This window comes from Ceratotherium simum, chromosome 3, assembly GCF_057802395.1.
Source record: "Ceratotherium simum simum isolate JZ-2026a chromosome 3, ASM5780239v1, whole genome shotgun sequence".
Lineage (NCBI taxonomy): Eukaryota > Metazoa > Chordata > Mammalia > Perissodactyla > Rhinocerotidae > Ceratotherium > Ceratotherium simum.
Window position 1 is genome coordinate 81,627,409 of NC_141902.1, and position 21,706 is coordinate 81,649,114.

A 21,706-nucleotide genomic window follows, 5' to 3' on the forward strand; every position below is an offset into this window, starting at 1 on the left:
TTGTGCCGCTCATCAAGCCATGCTGTGGTGGTGTCCCATATACAAAAAAGAGGAAGATGGGCACAGGTGTTAGCACAGGGCCCATCTTCCTCAGCAAAAAGAGGAAGACTGACAACAGACCTTAGCTCAGGGCCAATCTTCCTCACCAAAAAAAAAAAAAATCTATTTGATATGCATTCAATAAGTTGATTTCATAAATGGAATTTTCAAAGCAACAGAAAAATACACACAAAAAAGAATACTAAACACTTATTCCCATAAAGCCAGATCAACCACTTAAAATTATATCTAGCCTGAATAATTCTATAAGCTTATGACATAATTGTTTGTTTATTTGGAGGGGGAGCATGTTCCAAGCTCAATGTATGATATTTCAAGTGCCTTACTTACATATTATGTATATTTGTTGACTGATTTGATGGGGCTAACACTTAGAAACTAGTGTCTCACTTTGGTGCGCAGGTATCAAATTTTAGTACAGTGAATGCTTGAAAATGAATTTAAAATTGTGGAAACATATACATAGCAATGGCTTTTAAGCCTTCTTGCAAAAAGAATCCTTCAACTGCACAACGATATGGTCTGGTATAAGAGCAAGACCCTCTCCTCGCCACCTCTTTTTAAACTTTCCCTCCTAACTCCCCAGGCAGAAACTATGAATCACATAGAGTAGGTTAAATCAGGCTCCCTGTATTTTCTTTAAGAAAGTATAGTATGATACATGTTTTACAAATATTTCTATTAAGAAAAGTTAGACTTTTACTCAAAATAAAACTCAGAGGCAACTAGGAAAATTCACTTAACGTGGAACACCTCATTGCTCCACAGTGGATAAACGTGGTTAAATCTAACTAAATGGTGCTAGGCTAGAAGTAGGTCATCAATAAACACTTGCAGAACTAAAATGAAAGCAAGATTGACTGAACTACCAATTAGGAGACCTGGTTTTTGCTCTAACTGACCATAAAAGTGACCTTAGGCCAATCTATTATCTTCTAAGCTTACTTTCCTCAAAAAGAAAAATCGCCTAAATTATCTGTCAAGCTACTTTCAGCTTTGAAATTCTGTGATTCAATAAATAGAAGTAAATGATAGGTGAGGCGTTCATTTTCCAAATAGTTAACTACTTGACAAGGAGCCACTGTCAATCAACCAGTAACGATGAGGGGGAAAACTACTAAATCTGAAAATTCAATAGGAAAAGCAGCTCTGATTTGTAACAAAACTCATACTTCTCCTGCACATGTGTATTACTGAGATGGGATACACTCATAATGAATATTTTGTAGGACTATACCACAGTCTACACATAAGCACTAAAACACAAACAGAGCATCAGAATGCTTTATTGTTTGACATTGTCACCCATTTCCACACATTCGATTTAAGAAATAACTAAGATGCTTTTATGCAGAGCTAGTTCGAGAACAGAGCAATCACTGTGATTATGGAAGCCCTGCACCCTAGCAGCAGTTGAAGCTGCAAGGGTTCATCAGACTAGGGAAAAACAAGAAACCCCTTGTGCTGGAATTCAAAATGAACCAAACAAACAAAAACAGAAATTAATTCCCTCTCCCTATTTCTTCTGCCACACTTAATTGCATGAAGCTCTTTTTACTATCTCCTTAACTTACTGTTTTTCCCGTGAAGGTGTTCCCATGTTCGTTTGATCCAGATCCTGTCCTACCAAATTCAAAGGGGGTGGAGGGCATAGCTGCGTGACCCCCAGTTATCAACCCTTTCACCCTCAACCCAGCCACCAGTAGCAATGAGCGATCGACGTCAATTCAGCATAAACATAGGCATCACCATCATTGTAAATCAAAATATTTAGACTCACTGATTAATAAAATTTGAGAGCTGGATAAGATCATAGTGGTACTATATTCCAACAACCTTATTTTAATTATAACAATAATAAATATTTATTGAAAAGAATATAAACCAAACTTAATAGTAGAACCTTTCCCTTTTACTATAAATACTTAAGTAAGGCTTTCTGTTTCTTCCAGCTCCCATCCCCACTCTCACGCCCCCCCCCATCCACAGCTATAATCACTATAAAATTTGGTACACACCCTTTTTTATGCCTTAGTTTATTTGTCTATTAGGTAGGGATAATAACAGCGCCTACCTCAAAGGACTGTCTTGAGGATTCAGTAAGTTAATACACGTAAATCACTTAAAACAGCACCTGGCACTTAGTAAAGATTCAAATGATGGTAGCTGCTATCCGATTTTAACCAACCTCATATTGATGAACATTTAGGTTTCACAATTTTTCATCATATACAATGCTGTGATGAACATCCTTGCTCGCCTGACTTTTTTTTCTGTTGGGTAAATTCATGCAAGTAAAAATGCTGATTCAAACATACGCTCATGTAAAATTTTGCTAGATGAGGTCCAACCACCCACCAAAAACACTGAGTCAATTTCCTCTCCCTCCAACAATGTGTGAGAGTATCTTCTCAATCTTTTCAACATTGGGCATTAATAATCTACAACACTAGGTATTAATCTTTTCCAATCTATTAGGCAAGGATGATCAGTGTTCTATCATTTCTTCTATTGGAAGTTACACATCTTTTTGTGTTTTGACTATCTGTATTCTTTTACGATTTGCCCGTTCATATTTGACAGGGAAGGTCAGGAATGTTTTCTCTTGGGCCAACAGGAAAGAAAAAAACATTTGTGCCTCACCTCCCACCCAATTCAGCAACATGTGATTGACAGACCTCTTCTTCCCTTCAGTCTCAGTAGGATATCATTTTTAAGTTAAGTTCTCTTTTGTTGCATAGATTAATTGCTAAATCAGGATCCATCTGCTCTTACTGCTTAGCTATAAGCCAAACTCCCCTCTTTCATTAAAATTTAGATGCCTCTTTCTTGTCCTTTCATATTTATAAATAAAATTGGCAACTGGTGAGAGGTCCATCAGTATTTGGGTAGGGGAGGCCTCCTGTCTACTGCCCTCATTAAGAGAAGTTGGCAGGTCCATTAAACGATTTTGCTTCCAGGTTGAGATTTTTTTTTCCCTCCAAGTCTCTTGTGGCCTTTTCTTTTATAAATGAAGGAACTGAGGTCCAAAGAGGTTAAGCACACACAACCTGGGTCTGTTACCTGCTAGTACTAAGTTTGGCTACCAAACAATTAAATAGCTCCTTCCTGGGACTGCAGCCCTCAACAGCTTTCACTGCTAATTCCCTCCCTTGATGAACTTCCAGGTTAGGAGGAAGACTTGGTGATTGCTGCTTCCAAGCTATATTCCTTCTCCAACTCTTACAAAGACCCAGCCACGGGTGAGGGGGTTGAGGGGGAAATCAGGGTAGGCTCCACCTCAGCCTCCTCCCCCCTGCACATTCATATTCTGTTATCATCTGAAACTTCTTAATGAGGAAAATCTCTCCCTACAACCACATATACCATTCCCCCAGACGGCTTACTCAAGCAGGCCCTGTACAACAATTCTTCAACATCAATGGGTCCTTTAGCCCCTCTCCATTCTCCCTCTTCATTCACTCCTCCTTTCCTGCTTTGCCTCCAATTCAGCTCAGATTCCATCTGCCATCATTTTAATCACTCTTGCCAAAATCCTAAACCTCCTCAGTCCCTCTGTACCTGTATTGTATCCACCTGGCAAAAACCTAACCCTGCATAAATGCAGCAGGCCACCTTCTTCATACCTCAGACCGCTGAGTACTGCAGGAGAAAATCCCCTAAACAAGCAGATGGTTCCACCATAAGCTTAGCCACCAACTGCTTGCTGAATAATGCCAAAGATTCTACTACCTTTTCCTAGCCAAACTGCCATGCCACTCTTCACAACAATAATTTCAAACCCGCAGTCTCCACGAATCTTCACTCCCCAAGCAGCTGGCTTTGCCTGGTAAAGTCATCAGAGAAGAACTCCCTCATCTGCCTCTCTCCCTCGCAATCTGTATCTTTGCACCCATCCTCCCTTTCCTTCTCATGTTACAATGGAAGAAGGGATACTATTTCCACGGTCAATTCTTCTACATGTACTCTGGAGCCCAACCCCTCCTACCTTCTTAGGAATCTCGGACTTCTCAACATTCCCTTTTTCTGTATCTTCAACTCCTCTCTAATGGAGATTTCCCATCAGCATTTACACAGGCTCAACTCTTTCCTCTTAGAAACGAGAGAAGAGGAAAAGAGGAAAGAGAAAAGGCGAGAGAAGAAAAAAATTTCCTTTGTTGTCAAGACCACTCCAAATATGCCCCTCCTTCCATATCACAACCAAACTTGAAGATTCATCTACCTTGCTATCTATTTTTCTTATCTCCGTCTCACCACTTAACCGACGAAACTTGGATTCTACACTCCAAAGTTTCTACCCCCTGAACATAGTCACCGGCAGCTTGTCACTAAAGTCCTTGGACAAATACTTAGTAGATGTCTAAGCACCAATCACTCCTTAAAACACTCTCTCCCTCTGGCCTCCATAATATCAAACTCCTGGTTCTCCTTCTGCCTCTCTGACAGCTGCTCCTCATCTTCTTATACCCAAATTTTAAATGTAGAAATTTAAATTTAAAGAAATTTCTTTCTCAGTTTCTAAGCAATTCCATTCTTGCTCTTGGCTTCTATTATCATCAACATACCACAGATTCCCACATTTATATATATCTAGCTCAGAACTCTCAGGAGTCCTGAGAATACTTTTACTCTCCCAAACCTGTTCCACCTCTAACATTCCCTAACTCAGTAAACCACAGTTACTCAAACTTGAAATTTGGAAGTCACATTATTAATCAGGACTTCTAAGTTTCAAAGAAAAAGAGAAAAAAACCACTTCAAACTAGTTTCAGCAAAAAGGAGGAGGAGGAAGAAAAAAATATATTAACTCAAGTAATTACCATATAATAGGCACTCCATAAATATGTGTTAAATGAATGAATGATGAATAAATAAATGAATGGGGAAAAATCCAGGGATAAATCTAATTCCAGAGATGCTGGATCCAGGTATTCAAATGTCATCAGGAAGCCTTCTCTCTTTAACACCCAGATCCGCTCTCTTCTCTGCTTGCTTCATTCTCAGGTAGGCTCCAAGATGGCCACCAGCAGCTTCAGGTTTATATTCCATCAATTTAACAACTCAGTGGAGTGTGCCTTTTCCCCAAAGTCCCAGTTAAAGTCTCTAGGCTGGGCCAACCACTGTGGCCAGGAGAAGGGAATACACGCTTTTTACCACCTGAAATCTCTTCTCCACCTCTATTGCCACCACCCTTGTCTACCTGCCTTCTTAATACCTCCACTTGAGTGTCTTCACTAGCTAAGAAAAAGCCCTTAACATGTGCAAGATTTTGTGTGGCCTGGCCCCTACCAGCCTCTTCAGCTATCCATTTCACTCTCTATGCTCCAGCTACAATGGACCAATCTTCATTTCTCTGATCATGCCTGCTGACTCCAATGTCAGGGCCTTTGCCCATGCTTTTCCCTCTGTCTGTAAAGTTCTTTATTAATACTCATCCTTCCAGTCTCAGCTTAATATCACTTCCTCAGGGACACTCTCCCTGATCCCTAGAGAAGATTAAATAATCCATGTTACAGACCAAACCAGCAGTCTGTCCTTATCAGGAGTCTTATAATTACTGTTTAACATCTGTGTTCCCTGCCAGAATAGAGGCCCCATAAAGGCAAGGCTTACATCTGTCTTGTTCATCATCATGGATCATAGCATAGCAACTGGTACACTTAGGTACTCCTCAAATATATGTGAAATAAACGAGTGAACGGCATGCTATGGTAGTCAGCTTAAAATCCATCTACTTGATTTTGTTTAAAACGATAAACCAAGATAAAGTGAGGCAATCAATGAAATAAACTTACTAAATTTACAAAATTCTTATCCAGAAAAGATCTCAAAGAATAATATCTAAAGTTGTAAGCTTGTTAGTCCCATGTTCAAAAAATATTCAGTAGCTCTACATTGCCTATAGAATATAGTTCTAACACCTTAGGAACTATTTAAGGATTTAAGAATCAACATGACCCTGGCCCCAACCTAGAATTTTCATCTCAGCTTTATTTCCTGCTCTTTCCTCTCACAAAATCTTTGCTAAATTAGTGGTTTTCTATTCCATTCTGTAGTTTCCTAGAGAGTCCATATAGTTCCCTGGAAGGGAAGGAGATGTAGATTGAACAAGTCTCCCACCTATCGCCTCCCCTAAATAAAAATAGCTTCAGTTGTATCTATTTTACTTATGGAACTTTTTGAATAAATAGTTCTGCTAAATTGGGTTTGAAAACATTTACTAGATCTGCACAGCCCAGCCATGTGAGGTTTTGTATAGAGAGCACCAATACAGAAAGCAAACAGAAGGAGAGCTGTCCTGGCTGAAGTGGAGACACTCAACTGCTCAGTCTTCCCCTTCCACCTCCCCATAATTCCCCACCTAGGTCCTGCTCAGGTACCCTGAGGCTCTGAAGAACACATAAAACAACTGCTCTAGGCAAAATAGGCACCTAGACTTGTCCCTGGAAATTTCTGCCATTGAGTCGTAAGTCTTAGTTCATATTTTTTTCTTCAGCTTGGGACGTCAACAAACTAAAATTCCATGAAAAGAAGAATTTATTCCATGGCAGTGCCTTGAAGAATACTGGGTACACACTAAGAACTCAATAAATACATGCTGAATGAATGATACTTTTCCTCTTGAGCTTCTGTCACAGTCATTCTTCAGTGTCAATGCAAATAGCATCTTCTTTAAAAAATCTTCCACAATCCTGCTACACAGAATTAAATTATGTGTCCTACAAATGTTAGGCAGTAGGCCAGACACTGGGGATACAGAACTTAAGACAGAGTCCCTGCCCTTGAAGGATCTCATTCTGGAACTCTTATATCTATACTATAGTCCTTATGCTAATCTACCTGATATTCATTTATTCATTCAACAACGATGTGAATACCTATCACATAACAAACACAGAACCTGTATGTCCTATTCTGTTATTTCTCTTCTAACTACCACAAAGACTAGACTTTATAATTCTTGAAACACATTTAAAATAATTATAGAAAAATTCTTGTAAAAAATTTTACTTCTTTACATTCTAAGATAAATATTAGGAACCAGAATCATGTTTCCTAACTACTTTTTATTCACCCATTAATTACAAAACAGGATTCCTATATAAACTGACTCATATATGTTAAAAAAAGTTTAAAGATTTCTCAGTTACACAAATAAATGGTAATACTGCATAATGAAATATTACTAAAAAGCATTGTAAAATGTAAAATGCACCTACCCTTTGACCCAGCAGTCCTACTTTTGAGACTCAATCCTAAACACAAACATACATGCACATAGAAGGATGTATGCATATCTCCTGGCCTCGAGGTTAGTGGAATGAGAATACCATGAAGTAAAAAGAGAAATATGCAGAGAAATACATATAGTATGATTCTATTTTGTTGTTACAAAAAGGGAAAAAATATAGAGAGTGTATAATTATATAAACACAAACAAAGGAGTCGAAGCACACAACCAAACTATTAACACTGGTTACTCCACAGTATAGAATAGGATAAAGAGAAAGAGAGACAACTACTTTCCATATATTCCTCTATGTTGTTTGATGTAAGTGCATATATCATTTTTGTTTTTAAAATATGAAAAGTTTATTCTTTTAAGTGTATAAAAAAGGCTTTTTATGGCTGGCCCAGTGGCACAGTGGTTAAGTTCATATGCTCTACTGCAGCAGCCCGGGGTTCACGGGTTCAAATCCTGGGCATGGACCTACACGCTGCTCATCAAACCATGCTGTGGGGGGATCCCACATGCAAAAATAGAGGAAGATCGGCACAGATGTTAGCTCAGCGACAATCTTCCTCAAGCAAAAAGAGGAAGATTGGCAACAGATGTTAGCTCAGGGCCAATCTTCCTCACCAAAAAAAAAAAAAAAAAAGGCTTTTCCCTGTGCTTTGGTTCTAACTATGGCCATTCCCCAAGCTCTGAACGTTTGACATACAATCATCCTACAGATATATACCACTGTGCTATACCAAGTGATTGAAGGGAAAAAGGAAGAAGGGCAGAGGTTGTGCATTAGTGACTACTTCTCTTCTCACCAAGAGGCTTCATATGGTGAGGGGTGGGGAGTAAAGGAGAAGAGCATTGTTGAGAAGAGGGCATTTAACACAACAGAACAATTTTAATATGAAATAATAAAACAATGTGAAAATGGAAATGATTGGCAGGTTCCCAAGCTTCTTGGAAAAAAAAAAAGAGACCAATTAACCCATAATGTGTTTGACATACTACATGTTTCCAAAAATGTAGTTTTTTTCCTTTGGACAGTATTACAGTTCTAAGTCAAATTCCACGTACTAAATTTCCTTTAGGAACTACACTTTATCAATAACACCACCAAACATTCTAAAAGCCTTAAATCACAAGGTAGAGCACTCCAGAACAAGCACTGTTTCATCTGCTTCCAAACACTGTGCAATAAGCTGTCTTATATCCACTATTGTCAGGGAATGGGATGACTGCTACTATTCCCAACACCCTGATACCTGTATAGCACTTCACAGTTTACGAAGCTCTTTGGTACACATGAATCAAATGCTCCAGCTAAGAGAGAGCATAAAAATAAAGTAAATACACCTATCATAATAAACATATGCAACAATTTAATGTTTGATGAATAAAAAGGTGGCAGAGCATGAACTTGAAATGAATGCTTATCAGTTAAAATAGTATAGTGGATACCTAAATATTTTCATAAGTAGAAAACTGCAGCTGAGAAACTGCCACAAAACCAAAAGTTTATTGTAACTTTTCTAAGCAAAGGTCAATTTCTTTGAACAAAGTTTACCCCAGTGGACTATGACTGATTGTTAAGAAGTAATCCACTCACAACTTTTTTTTTTGTACATCAATAACAAACATGGGAAAATATGGGCTATAATCCTTGACAAATTATTTCTTACACCTCTTCTTCCCCAAAGAGGGAAAAAAAACCACTAGGTAAATACAGTTTCACATCATGCAGTGATGATTTTGCAAAAAGGATTTAGGATTCATATAACTATATACAGACTATCAAAGTATGGAAACTGAAAAATCTAATTTAAAAACATCTGACAAGGTACTCAAAATAACACATATACCAATGTGGCAAACACTAAAAATGAAAGATATATATCCATTTACTTCCAGATACACCAAAGATAAACAAATTTTACAATGCTTTCTACCTCTGGTAGATATTTTACATAGATTAAGTAAAACTTTTCCAGGAAAACACTTCATATACATGAAGCCAGTAAGATGTACTTTCAGCTATTTAGGAAAGTCCAATACAGAGAAGGGAATGAAGAATGGGTCAATTCACAAAGAAACAACAAGACATCATAAATCATTTAAAATTAATAAGAACTAAAATTCAAGTATAAGACTCAAATGAGGTAAAGTGATAACTAGAAAAGGCCACATAAAGCAAATCCATTTAAAACAGAGACAAATTTCATAATAAAGAGTGGGAATAAAAAGTTTGACTGGGACATTCTCTTTAAAAAAAATTTTAAAGTTTTTTTTTAATCTTATATGTAATAAAATTTAGGTTATAATGATAACTATATGCTTATTCTTAGAACATAAAAAGAAAAAAACAAGTGAATCAAATGTTGCTTTTGTGGCAAAAATTTTTCCAACAAATTGAATAGGCCAATTCAAAATCATTTGATTTTCACAGTGCAATCACAAAAAAGGTTTTCTGTTTTTTGGGGTTTTTTAATTTTTTCAAAACACTCAAAGGCTACATCAAGCTTCCCAAATGCCTGTCTTAATATTTTAATCTTCAAATCATTTTCTTTTTAAATGCCTCTAACTCAAAGTCACCCTCATTGGTCTTTTTCTTCTTTACTTTTTAACTGGTCCATTGGGTATCGTAACATCCAAAAATCATCTAGGAAGCTTAACACACAAACAAAGTACCCAGATAGATGCACAAGCTAAGTGAAGAGGGGTTTTTAAATGGGGACTAGTTTTATAAGTGGTACATTAGTGAATATTTTGCTTTCCTACACAATTCCTCCTGCAACCTCATAATTACAGGGACTTAATTACATAATTACAGGGACTTAATTGAATAATGAATTCTCAGCTAATGAGAACTCCCTATCTGCGTACTTATATTACCTGTTTATATAACAAGAGGGGATATACATCTTGGTCTGAATATCTTAGGATGGATAAAATAGATCTATAAAGGATTTTTTTAATGCAATATAATACCGTACCAAGGTTGTAAGGGAGTTCCTTTTCATATAGAGTCTCTCCAAGTACTGTAGTCCCTCATCTTTCAGTAACTCCAATGGGAAATGGTGCAGATTCCTATAATTTAAGAACAAATTTTTGTGCTTTTCCAGCCTTGCCACAGAGATCGTCTTACAAAGTTCGGATGCCATGACTGAACATATCCCATCGGGCACGCTGCAGCACTACATCTTGTCAAAATTGGTCCATTTCTAAAGAGAATAAGAAAATTGAATAATTATAATACTGCTTACAAGCATTGCCAAAAAACCAGCTAGTATATAGAGCAATTTCAAATACTAAAAGGAGAGTTATACATTCAATCCCTGTTTTTCTTTCATAACTAAATTTGTCACACATATTTAGAAGGATATTAAAATGAATAACTACTTAATAAAAATACTCTCACTTTTAAGCAATTTCCTACTTAGTAGAAACAGTCCCAATTGAAAAAATAGTTCTTGGACTCCAGATAGGAATCCCTGTCTAAGAGAACAGAGACCAGTTTCATAACATACAACCACAGAAAAAGCTTAAAAATCAGATATAGTAAAGCCATTTCCTTCTTGAGCTACCTCATTCTGTATTTAGCCTAAGGTATTTCAAAAATATTTGAATATTTACATAAAATATATCTAGATCACTTACAACCTCACTTTCTTCACTTCCTACTATATAAATAATATTGTCCTATATACTAATTTTTTCTATATTTTATCTCTTTATTCTTTTCTTTCTTTCTTCTCAGTTTTGCAGATTATCAGACATAGCAAAGAAACAGATCCAGGAACACACTGTTTTATTTTATTATTTCAGTGAAACACTGCACGAGGAAATTAACAACCCTGTATTATTCTATTACAATCTCTCTGGGCTTCAGTTGCCTAACATAAAATGGAGACAGCAATTTATTGGTAAAGGCCTGAACCCAGAACAGATTAAATTCCCTTCTAGCTCCAAAACTGACAAGGGTAGGAAGAGAAATAACACTTGCCATCTTATCAACTACGCACAGGGCAGAAACAAACTTCACAATCACTTAAGACTGGAAGAAACAAACTCAGAGCTCCAATAATTTGTCCAAGGCTGAAGAGCTCATAAGAGATAAAAGCAGGGACTGGGGCGGTGCGGGGGCGGGGTGGGCGGCCCGGTGGAGGAGCACTTAAGTGCATGCGCTCCACTTTAGCAGCCCGGGGTTCACCTGCTTGGATTCTGGGCGCGCACTGACACACCGCTTGTCAAGCCATGCTGTGGCGGCATCTCATATAAAGTAGAGGAAGATGGGCATGGATGTCAGCCCGGGACCAATCTTCCTTAGCAAAAAAGAGGAGGATTGGCATTGGATGTTAGCTCAGGGCTGATTTTCCTCACAAAAAAAAAACGCAGGGATTGGGGTGGGGTGGGGCTCGTGGATTTCAAAGCCTGGGTTGTTTACCTACATACACTCACAGGATTCTACAGGATACTAAGGAAATGCTAAAATGACTAAAAAGAAGTTGAGCTTTGTTCCAAGGGTCTACTCTCTGTTTTCCTGGGCACCCTTTTCTAAACTCTTTAATGGAAAACACCTTTCAAAGAAAATTTTTTTCTTAAGAAAAACTATTTTCACTGGGAATTAACACCAAGTTAGTGCAAAATATAGTAACAAACTTTTAGTAAGCAGAGTTTTGTAACTTTTTGGTTATTTTATATTATTTTCAAACTTCAATTCCTAGTTAATAAGAGAGCACTTGCCATTTTATATAAAAGGCAGAGAATATGGAATATTCAATAATATCCCCAATGCAACATGAGAATCCAATACATTCCTATATTTATTCCACCCACTCACTTACCTATATTTACGAGACATATTATGTGACTGAGCAAGATACTCAATCTTTCTCCATCTTAATTCTCTCACCTGTAAGCAAGGGGAACTAGACTAAATAACATCAATGATTCTGTGTGGAAAGGGAAGCTTAATAGGTAATTATTCACAGAACTAGCAAACTGGAAGCAGTTTAGATGTCTCACAAGCACCTTAAACTTAACACATTCAAGAGAGCTTTTGATTTTTATCACCAGTCAGAATCCTCTCCAGGTTTTCCCATCTCAGTAAAGGGCACACACTTCCATCCAAAATACGTCTTAAGCCCATCAACATCCCTCCACCTCCCAAAACTGAAAGCCACTGTCATCTCCTGCCTGGCCATCTGTATTACTGGTCTCCCTGTATCCACTCTAGCCACCTTCCAATACATTAATCTCTTAGCAGAGAGCCTTTAAAAATGTAAATCCAGAAGAGATGTCAGCATCATGGTGGAGTGAGTTCTCCTCTAAGACTCTCCCCACCTAAGATACAACAAAAAGGACATTCATATCCCAACAGAGGACATTCACACAACACAAAAGATGTCTGAGAGACCTGAGCAGCCTTACATCTGAAGATGGAGGTGTCAATATCCCCAGAGGAAGTGGAAGGAGGTTAAGGAGAACTCCCCTGCATCTCCAATGGCAGTGACCACGGGACTGGGGCCACGTGGCTCTCAGAGAGAGAGGGGGGATGGATGGCCCTCCGTGGGAAAACTGTCACTCTCCAAGTTCCCTCACAGCCCATGGGAAACTCCCACACAGAGGGGACTGAACCCTTGCAGGGTGTCTTCATCAAGCTGGCACCCTGGAGAGCAGACAGCAAGAGAAGAGTGAAAAGCCCCAGGGGAACGGGCAGGCAAAAGAAAGTGCCCCTCCCCCCGCCTGGCACTTCAGCTCAGCCCATCAGCCAGAGCGCCCATAGATAGCAGTGGGCTCAGAATACACAGCTCTAGACCCCCACCCAGTGGTGGCAGGTGGAGGCTGCCAACAGATATTATCAATATGAGGAAAAACAAACCCACACCGTTAAACGGTATGCAAAAATATATTAAATCTCCAGACCAGAAGGAAAATGACAACCACCCAGAAATCAATCCTGAAAGCACAGAAATTTATAATCTAAACAACAGAAAATTCAAAATAGCTATCATAAAAAAAGTCAACAAGTTCTGAAAAAATACAGATAGTGCAATGAAATCAGGCACTTCTTCACAAGACATTGAAACTATAAAGAAAAAGCAATCTGAAATGTTGGAGACGAAAAACACAATGGAGGAGATAAAGAAAAATCTGGAATCTTTAAAGAGCAGTGCTGACAATATGGAGAAAAGAATGATCATTGAGGGTAGGAATGCGTAAATGCTCCAGATGGAGGAGGAGAGAGAACTAAGACTAAAAAGAAATGAAGAAATTCTCTGAGAGTTATCCAATTCAATTAGGAAATGCAACCATAAGGATTATAGGTACTTCAGAGGGAGAAGAGACGGAAAAAGGAGCAGAGAGCTTGTTCAAAGAAATAATAACTGAGAACTTCCTAAACCTGGGGAAGGAGTTGGAAACATAAGTGAATGAAGTCAATAGATCTCCTAACTACATCAACATAAAAAGACCTTCTCCAATGCATACAGTAGTAAAGCTGGCAAACGTCAATGACAAAGAAAAGATATTAAGGGCAGTAAGACAAAAAAATAATAATAATAACGTACAAAGGAATCTCTATCAGGTTCTGAGGAGATTTCTCAGCAGAAACCTTACAGGCTAGGAGAGAGTAGAACAATATATTCAAAATTATGAAAGACAAAAACTTTCAGCCAAGCATACTCTATCCAGTGAAAATATCCTTCAGATATGATGGAGAAATAAAAACTTTCCTAGATAAACAAAAGCTAAGGGGTTCATTGCCACAAGACCCCATCTACAAGAAATGCTCAAGAAGGCCCTCATGCCTGGAAAAAAAATAAATAAAGGGGCTACAAAGCCTTCATCAAGGAGAAAAATAGGTAGACAAAATCAGAAAAATTGCAGCTCTCTGTCAGAATAGGTTAGCAAACACTAATTATAACATCAAAGATAAAGGGAAGGAAAACATCAAAAATAAATATAACTTCATCACTTCAACCACAAACACACAATACAAGATGGAATAAGTTGTGACAATAATAACTTAGAAGGGGAAGAGGAAAAGGATGGAAGTGACAGTCTAAGGAAATAAAAGGCCATCAGAAAATGGACTATCTCACCTATGAGAGTTTTTATACAAACCTCATGGTAACCACTAAACAAATAATCAGAACAGAGACACATATGATAAATAAAGAGAAAACTAAGAAAACCATGACACAGAAAACCAAACTGAATTGGTAGTCTGAAACACATGGGATGAGAAACAAAGGAAATCCAGAAGAATCAGAAAATGAGTGATAAAATAGCAACATAAAGCCCTCATATATCAATAATCACTCTAAATGTAAATGGATTGAATTTTCCAATCAAAGGACATGGAGTGGCAGGATGGATTAAAAAACAAGACCCAACAGTATGCTGCCTCCAGGAAACACATCTCAGCTCTAAAGACAAACACAGGATCAGAATGAAAGGATGGAAGACAATACTCCAGGCTAACGACAAACAAAAGAAAGCAGGTGTTACCATACTTATATCAGATGAAGTAGACTTCAAGATAAAACAGGTAATGAGAAACAAAGAGGAGCAATATATAATGATAAAAGGGACACTCCACCAAGAAGACATATCACTGATCAATATATATGCACCCAACACAGGAGCACCAAAGTACATAAAGCAACTATTAACAAACCTAAAAGGAGACATTAACAACAACACAGTAATAGTAGGGGACTTTAACACCCCACTTACATCAATGGATAGATCATCCAGACAGAAAGTCAATAAGGAAAGAGCAGACTTAAAGAAAAACTAGACAAGATGCACTTAATAGATATATAGAGAGCACTCCATCCAAACACAGTAGATTACACATTCTTCTCAAGAATGCAAGGGACATTCTCAAGGACAGACCATATGTTGGGAAACAAGGCAAGCCTCTATAAATTTAAGAAGATTGAAAACATAACAAGCATCTTTTCTGACCATAATGCTATGAAACTAGAAATCAACTACAAGAAAAAACTGGGAAAGTGACAAAGATATAGAGACTAAACAATATGCTACTGAACAACCCATGTATCATTGAAGAAATTAAAGGAGAAATCAAAAAATATCTGGAGACAAATGAATATGAAAATACACCATACCAACTCATATGGGGTATAGCAAAAGCGGTCCTGAGAGGGAAATTCATAGCAATACAGGCCCACCTTAACAAATAAGAAAAATCCCAAATAAGCAATCTTAAACTACACCTAACAGAACTAGAAAAAGGACAAACAAAGCCCACAGTCAGCAGAAGGAGGGAAATAATAAAAATTAGAGCAGAAATAAATGAAATTGAAACCAAAAAAACAGTAGAAAGGATCAATGAAACAAAAAACTGGTTCTTTGAGATGATAAACAAAATTGACAAACCCTTAGCCAGACTTACTAAGAAAAAAGAGAGAAGGCTCAAATAAATACAATTAGAAATGGAAGAGGAGAAATTACAATGGATACCACAAAATACTATAGGCCAACAAATTGGACAATCTAGAAGAAATGGATAAATTCTTAGACTCATACAACCTCCCCAAACTGAATAAAAAAGAACGGGAGAATCTGAATAGACCAATCACAAGTAAAGAGATTGAAACAGTAATCAAAAACCTTCCAAAAAATGAAAGGCCAGGACTAGATGGCTTCTGTGGAGAATTTTACCAAACATTTAAAGAAGATTTAATACCTAAACTTCTCAAACTATTCCAAAAAATAGAAGAAGATGAGACACTTTCTAACACATCCTATGAGGTCAACATCACCCTAATACCAAAGCCAGACAAAGACAATACAACGAAGGAAAATTACAGGCCAATATCGCTAATGAACACAGATGCAAAAATCCTCAACAAAATATTGGCAAACCGAATACAGCAATACATTAAAAAGATCATACACCATGATCAAGTGGGATGTATACCAGGTACACAGGGATGGTTCAACATCCACAAATCAATGTGATACACCACATTAACAAAACGAGGACTAAAAACCACATGATTATCTCAATAGATGCAGAGAAAGCATTTGACAAGATCCAACATCCATTTATGATAAAAACTCCCAACAAAACAGGTACAGAAAGTACCTCAACATAATAAAGGCCATATATGACAAACCCACAGCCAACATCACACCCAACGGGGAAAAACTGAAAGCCATCCCTCTGAGAACAGGAACAAGACAAGGGTGCCCACTTGCAACACTTTTATTCAACATAGTACTGGAGGTTTTGGCCAGAGCAATGAGGCAAGAAGAAGGAATAAAAAGAATCCAAATAGCAACAAAGAAGTGAAACTCTCACTGTTTGCAGACGACATGATTTTATATACAGAAAACCCTAAAGAATCCATCAGAAAACTACTAGAAATAATCAACAACTACAGCAAAGTTGCAGGGTACAAAATCAACTTACAAAAATCAGTTGCATTTCTATACTCTAATAACAAACTAACAGAAAGAGAACTCAAGAATACAATCCCATTTATAATCGCAACAAAAAGAATAAAATATCTAGGAATAAACTTAACCAAGGAGGTGAAAGACCTATACAATGAAAATGGTAAGATATTATTAAAAGAAATCAATGATGACATAAAGAAATGGAAAGATATTCCATGCACATGGATTGGAAGAATAAATATAGTTAAAATGTCCATACTATCTAAAGCAATCAACAAATTCAATGCAATCCTAATCAGAATCCCAATGACATTCTTCACGGAAATAGAACAAAGAATACTAAAATTCATATGTGGCAATAAAAGACTCCAAATAGCTAAAGCAATCTTGAGAAAAAAGAACAAAGCTGGAGACATCACAATCCCTGACTTCAAAGTACACTACAAAGCTGTAATAATTACAACAGCAAAAACAGACACACAGATCAATGGAACAGAATTGAAAGCCCAGGAATAAAACCACACATCTACACACAGCTAATCTTCAACAAAGGAGCTAAGAACATACAATGCAGAAAGGAAAGTCTCTTCAATAAATGGTGTTGGGAAAACTGGACAGCCACACACAAAAGAATGAAAGTAGACCATTTTCTTTCACCAGACACAAAAACTAACTCAAAATGGATCAAAGACTTGAAGACCTGAAACTATAAAACTCCTAGAAGAAAATATAAGCAGTACACTCTGACATTGGTCATAGAGGGATCTTTTTGAATTCCATGTCTACTTGGACAATGGAAACAAAAGATAAACAAGTGGGACTTCATCAGACTAAAGAGCTTCTGCAGGGCAAAGGAAACCAGAATCAAAATGAAAAGGCAACCCACCAGCTGGGAGAAAATATTTGCAAATCATATATCCAACAAGCGGTTAATCTTCATAATATATAAAGAACTCACACAACTGAACAACAACAACAAAAAAACCCGATCAAAAAATGGGCAGAGAATGTGAACAGACATTTTTCCAAGAAAGATATACAGATGGCCAATAGGCACATGAAAAGATGTTCAACATCACTAATCATCAGGGAAATACAAATCAACACTACACTAAGATATCACTTTACACCTGTTAGAATGGCTATAATTACCAAGACAAAAAATAACAAATGTTGGAGAGGCTGTGGAGGAAAGGGAACCCTCATTCACTGCTGGTGGGAATGGAAACTAGTGCAGCCTCTATGGAAAACAGTAGCGAGATTCCTCAAAAAATTAAAAATAGAAATACCTTATGATCCAGCTATCCCACTACTAGGTATCTATCCAAAGAACCTGAAATCAACAATCCAAAGAGGCTTATGCACCCCTCTGTTCATTGCAGCATTATTCACTACAGCCAAGAAGTGCAAGCAATCCAAGTGTCCGTCGACAGATGATGGAATAAAGAAGATGTGGGGGGCCAGCCCTGGGGCTTAGCGGTTAAGTGCACGCGCTCCGCTACTGGCGGCCCGGGTTGGGATCCCGGGCGCGCACCGACGCACTGCTTCTCCGGCCATGCTGAGGCCGCGTCCCACATACAGCAACTAGAAGGATGTGCAACTATGACATACAACTATCTGCTGGAGCTTTGGTGGAAAAAAAGAGGAGGACTGGCAGTGGATGTTAGCTCAGAGCCAGTCTTACTCAGCCAAAAGAGGAGGATTAGCATGGATGTTAGCTCAGGGCTGATCTTCCTCACCAAAAAAAAAAAAGAAGATGTAATATATACATACAATGGAATACTACTCAGCCAGAAAAAAAAGACAAAAATAGTCCCATTTGCAACAACATGGATGGACCTGGCAGGTATCATGCTAAGTGAAATAAGCCAGACAGAGAAAGACAAACACCATATGATTTCACTCATATGTGGAAGATAAACTAAACACACAGAGAGAACAGTTTGGTGGTTACCAGGGGGAAGAGGGTTAGGAGTGGGCAGAAGGGGTGAAGGGACGCATTTATATGGCGACTGACAAACAATAATGTATAACTAAAATTTCACAATGTTATCAACTATTATGACACCAACAACAAAAAAAATGTAAATCCAATTATGTCTCCCTCTCTCTCAGGTAAACTCACTCCCTAGTGCACACACATCCTACTAAATAAACCCTTTAAAAGCCTTTTAGAAAATCAAACTCTTAACCAGGACTTCAGGGCTCCTCACTCTATGTCTCCACCTATTTCTCCAACCGTATCTGACAGCACACTCCCCGGCTTCTCACCAAGCTCCTGGGCTTTTCTAGTCCTTGACAGTGCGAAAGTCTTCACAGCACTTGGCGCTCTCCTTAACCTGGAAAGCACTGTCCCATCACCTTGCAGGTTTCAAGGTAAAAATCACTTCCCTATCCCAAACTAAAGTATTCTCCTGTTATTCTTTCAGAGAAACCCAATTGTTTTTCTTTGTAGGACTCCTCACAGTTTGTAATCTATATATTTATTGGTATATCTGTCTATTGTCAATCTAGCCAAGCGACTGTAAACTCCTGAGGGCAGAGATTCTGCTGTTTTCTTCACTCGTGTAAACCGGCCTCTGCTGCAGTATCTAGCACAAAGCGGGTCCTCAAACACCCGGTGAATGGATGAAAGGAGGACACGTGAGTAATACTGCAAGAGAGATTTTTTCATTCTGTGATCTAAGGTCGGCTTGTAGATGCTACATACTGAGTGCTTATTATGTGCCAAAGATCCCTAATCCTTCCAACTCTGCATTGCAATAGACGTTATTTGGCCAATTTTATAGATGAGGCAACTGAGTTTCTCAGGAAAAACCTGCCAGAATTCCTACCCAGGTGGACGGACTCCAAAGCCTGTGCACTGCCCTACAACGTAGCCTTTCCCAGCACTTCAATGGGGCCTGTGCTTCTTCCTATTATCATTTAAGTGGCAGGCAAGCTTATAAATTTAAGACTACAAAGCAAAACTATACCCAAAACCCATCCTCACTGATGGGAGATCCAGTAAGAGAATTCAGTGTAACCTGATGGCTTTCCCTCTGAATTCAGATGGCTGAAATTAGCTGCCTTTAAAATATCATGACACCATGTTAAAATGCATCTTGCTACAAACACTATTTGGGAGATAAAAACTACAAAATGAAATCTGAAAGCTGCCAATAATAAATAATGCTAATGGTTTTCCAATATGCATTCATTGGCAATATACAGCCTGTACCAGGATAATTTTCTTACACAAATTCCCTTCTCTACCTCTTATCTACAGTTAAAAGTAAATGGTATACTTAATATTAACTGTATATAAATGCACTTCCACAATCGTTTTCTGACAGGTAAAGACCAATCCACTTTATTATTATTTAAAACAAACAGACCCTTCCATCTTAAGAACATCCCACACATTTTAAGCAGGACTGTTTTAAAGGAAAGGAGTCTCTTAAACTGACTTTAGTATTTAATTCAGTAGAATATCCACTCCAATTTCCTAATATTGGAAATTAGAGAATTAAAAACTGTATATTAAAAGCATTTGGTATTAAAAGCATTTGTAAAAGGTTATTTTCTCAGTGCTAAGAAGCGCTGGCAGAAGTCTTAGGCAAAATACATGCCCTTTCGCCCGAGTTAGCTGAGCACTCCGGTCGCTACAGTTTGGAAGCAGGGAGCCCAGTGGCCAGGATTTCAAAGACCAGATATCGGGATTCTCCAGTAGCGGAGGGCGAAGAGGGCCCGGCAGCTGTGGCGACCCGAGGCCCAGACGGGCCCGCTCAGGCCGAAGCCCACTCGCCGCGACCCGGACGCTTTCGCCACACTCGACCAGGGGGCCGGGGACGGGCCATGGGGCCTTGCCACGTGAGCCACCCGACGCCACGGACCGCCGCACTCACCTCGGCGCCAGCGGAGCCAGCGCTCCGGAGCGCAGGTGGCGCCGGACGGCGAGCCCAGGGACGGCGGGCGGGGCGGGGCGCCGGGCGGGGGGCGGGGCGAGGCGCGGGTGGTGAGGAGCGGGGCGGGGCGGAAGCCTTGGAGAGGGAGACGGAACCTCGCGATAATTCTCCCGTGTTCTCGCAGTTTCACGATAGGTCGGACAAGAGGCTCGTTTTCCAAGACCTGTCCCTATTGGCCGAGAGCAAGGCTTCCTCCAGACGGGCCCCGCCCATCGCTCGACCCTTGCTTCCGGCTGTGGTTGGGAGCTTGCTGTGTGGAAAATCGCCTTCTGCATAGTCTTTTGAGGGGATGATTTAGCCGGCCCCAACCTCAGAAACCGCCAGCACCTGATGTGTTTTTTCATTCATACATTCCTTCAGGCACTCGTGCTCTCATTGGTCTCGGTTAAAGCATACGTTGAGGGATTACAATGGCAATAACACCCGAGCGCTTATTGTGTACCAGGCAGCGTTCTAAGAGCTGTGCATAGATTATCTCACTTAACCCTCACGCAATCCCGTGACACAGGTACTGTTATTATACCTTTTTGCCGGATGAAAAACTGAGGCCCAGTGGGTTTATGTAATGTGGCCAAGGTTGGTTAGTACGTAGCCTAAGCACAGGATTTAAGGGCTCACTGCGCGCTGATAGGGTTCCACAGCTGAGGCGGTGACCGAGTCTCTTGCTCTTGAAATACCTAAGGTCAGTTGTGAGAAACGATCACTGAAAAGGGCAATAACAACTTAGTAAGTTAAATATTATGGCAGTTAATAGCCTGACTGAGTAGGACGTCAATATTTCCTGAGGATGAAAATTCCTTAGTCAGCGGAAAGAGACGTCAAAGGAAGAGAGCTTTATGCTGGTAAAAAGAAAAAAATACCAAGCATTGTTAGGGAACATTTAAAAAGCCAAACTTATTTTTTAAATACCTTGTTGGTTAATATGGCAACTTTCTTTCTCAAGTGAAGTTTGTTTATATTAATTTTCTCTCATGAAACTGCTGTTATTTATTGTTCTTTGAAAAGCTTGATGTTGATTAATTTATTAACGGTTCACTGT

General features: G+C 38.8%; 1 protein-coding gene across 6 annotated transcripts in view; it reads right to left on the reverse strand.

Moving 5' to 3' along the window:
- Positions 1–20,690, reverse strand: part of LRRC28 (leucine rich repeat containing 28) — a 154,304-nt gene extending 133,614 nt beyond the window's left edge. For 3 of the 6 annotated variants that reach the window (XM_087428874.1, XM_004431902.3, XM_087428872.1), the window contains exons 1-2: positions 20,608–20,690; positions 10,279–10,506 (exon numbers count right to left, since the gene is read on the reverse strand). In XM_087428874.1, the coding sequence (XP_087285000.1) occupies positions 10,279–10,446 (168 nt within the window). In that variant the 5' untranslated portion in view covers positions 10,447–10,506; positions 20,608–20,690. Of the gene's footprint in view, positions 1–10,278; positions 10,507–12,129; positions 12,198–18,991; positions 19,347–20,607 lie in introns of those variants that run through there. The other 3 variants (XM_087428870.1, XM_087428871.1, XM_087428873.1) reach the window with 3 other exon arrangements.
- Positions 20,691–21,706: the final 1,016 nt, after the last annotated feature.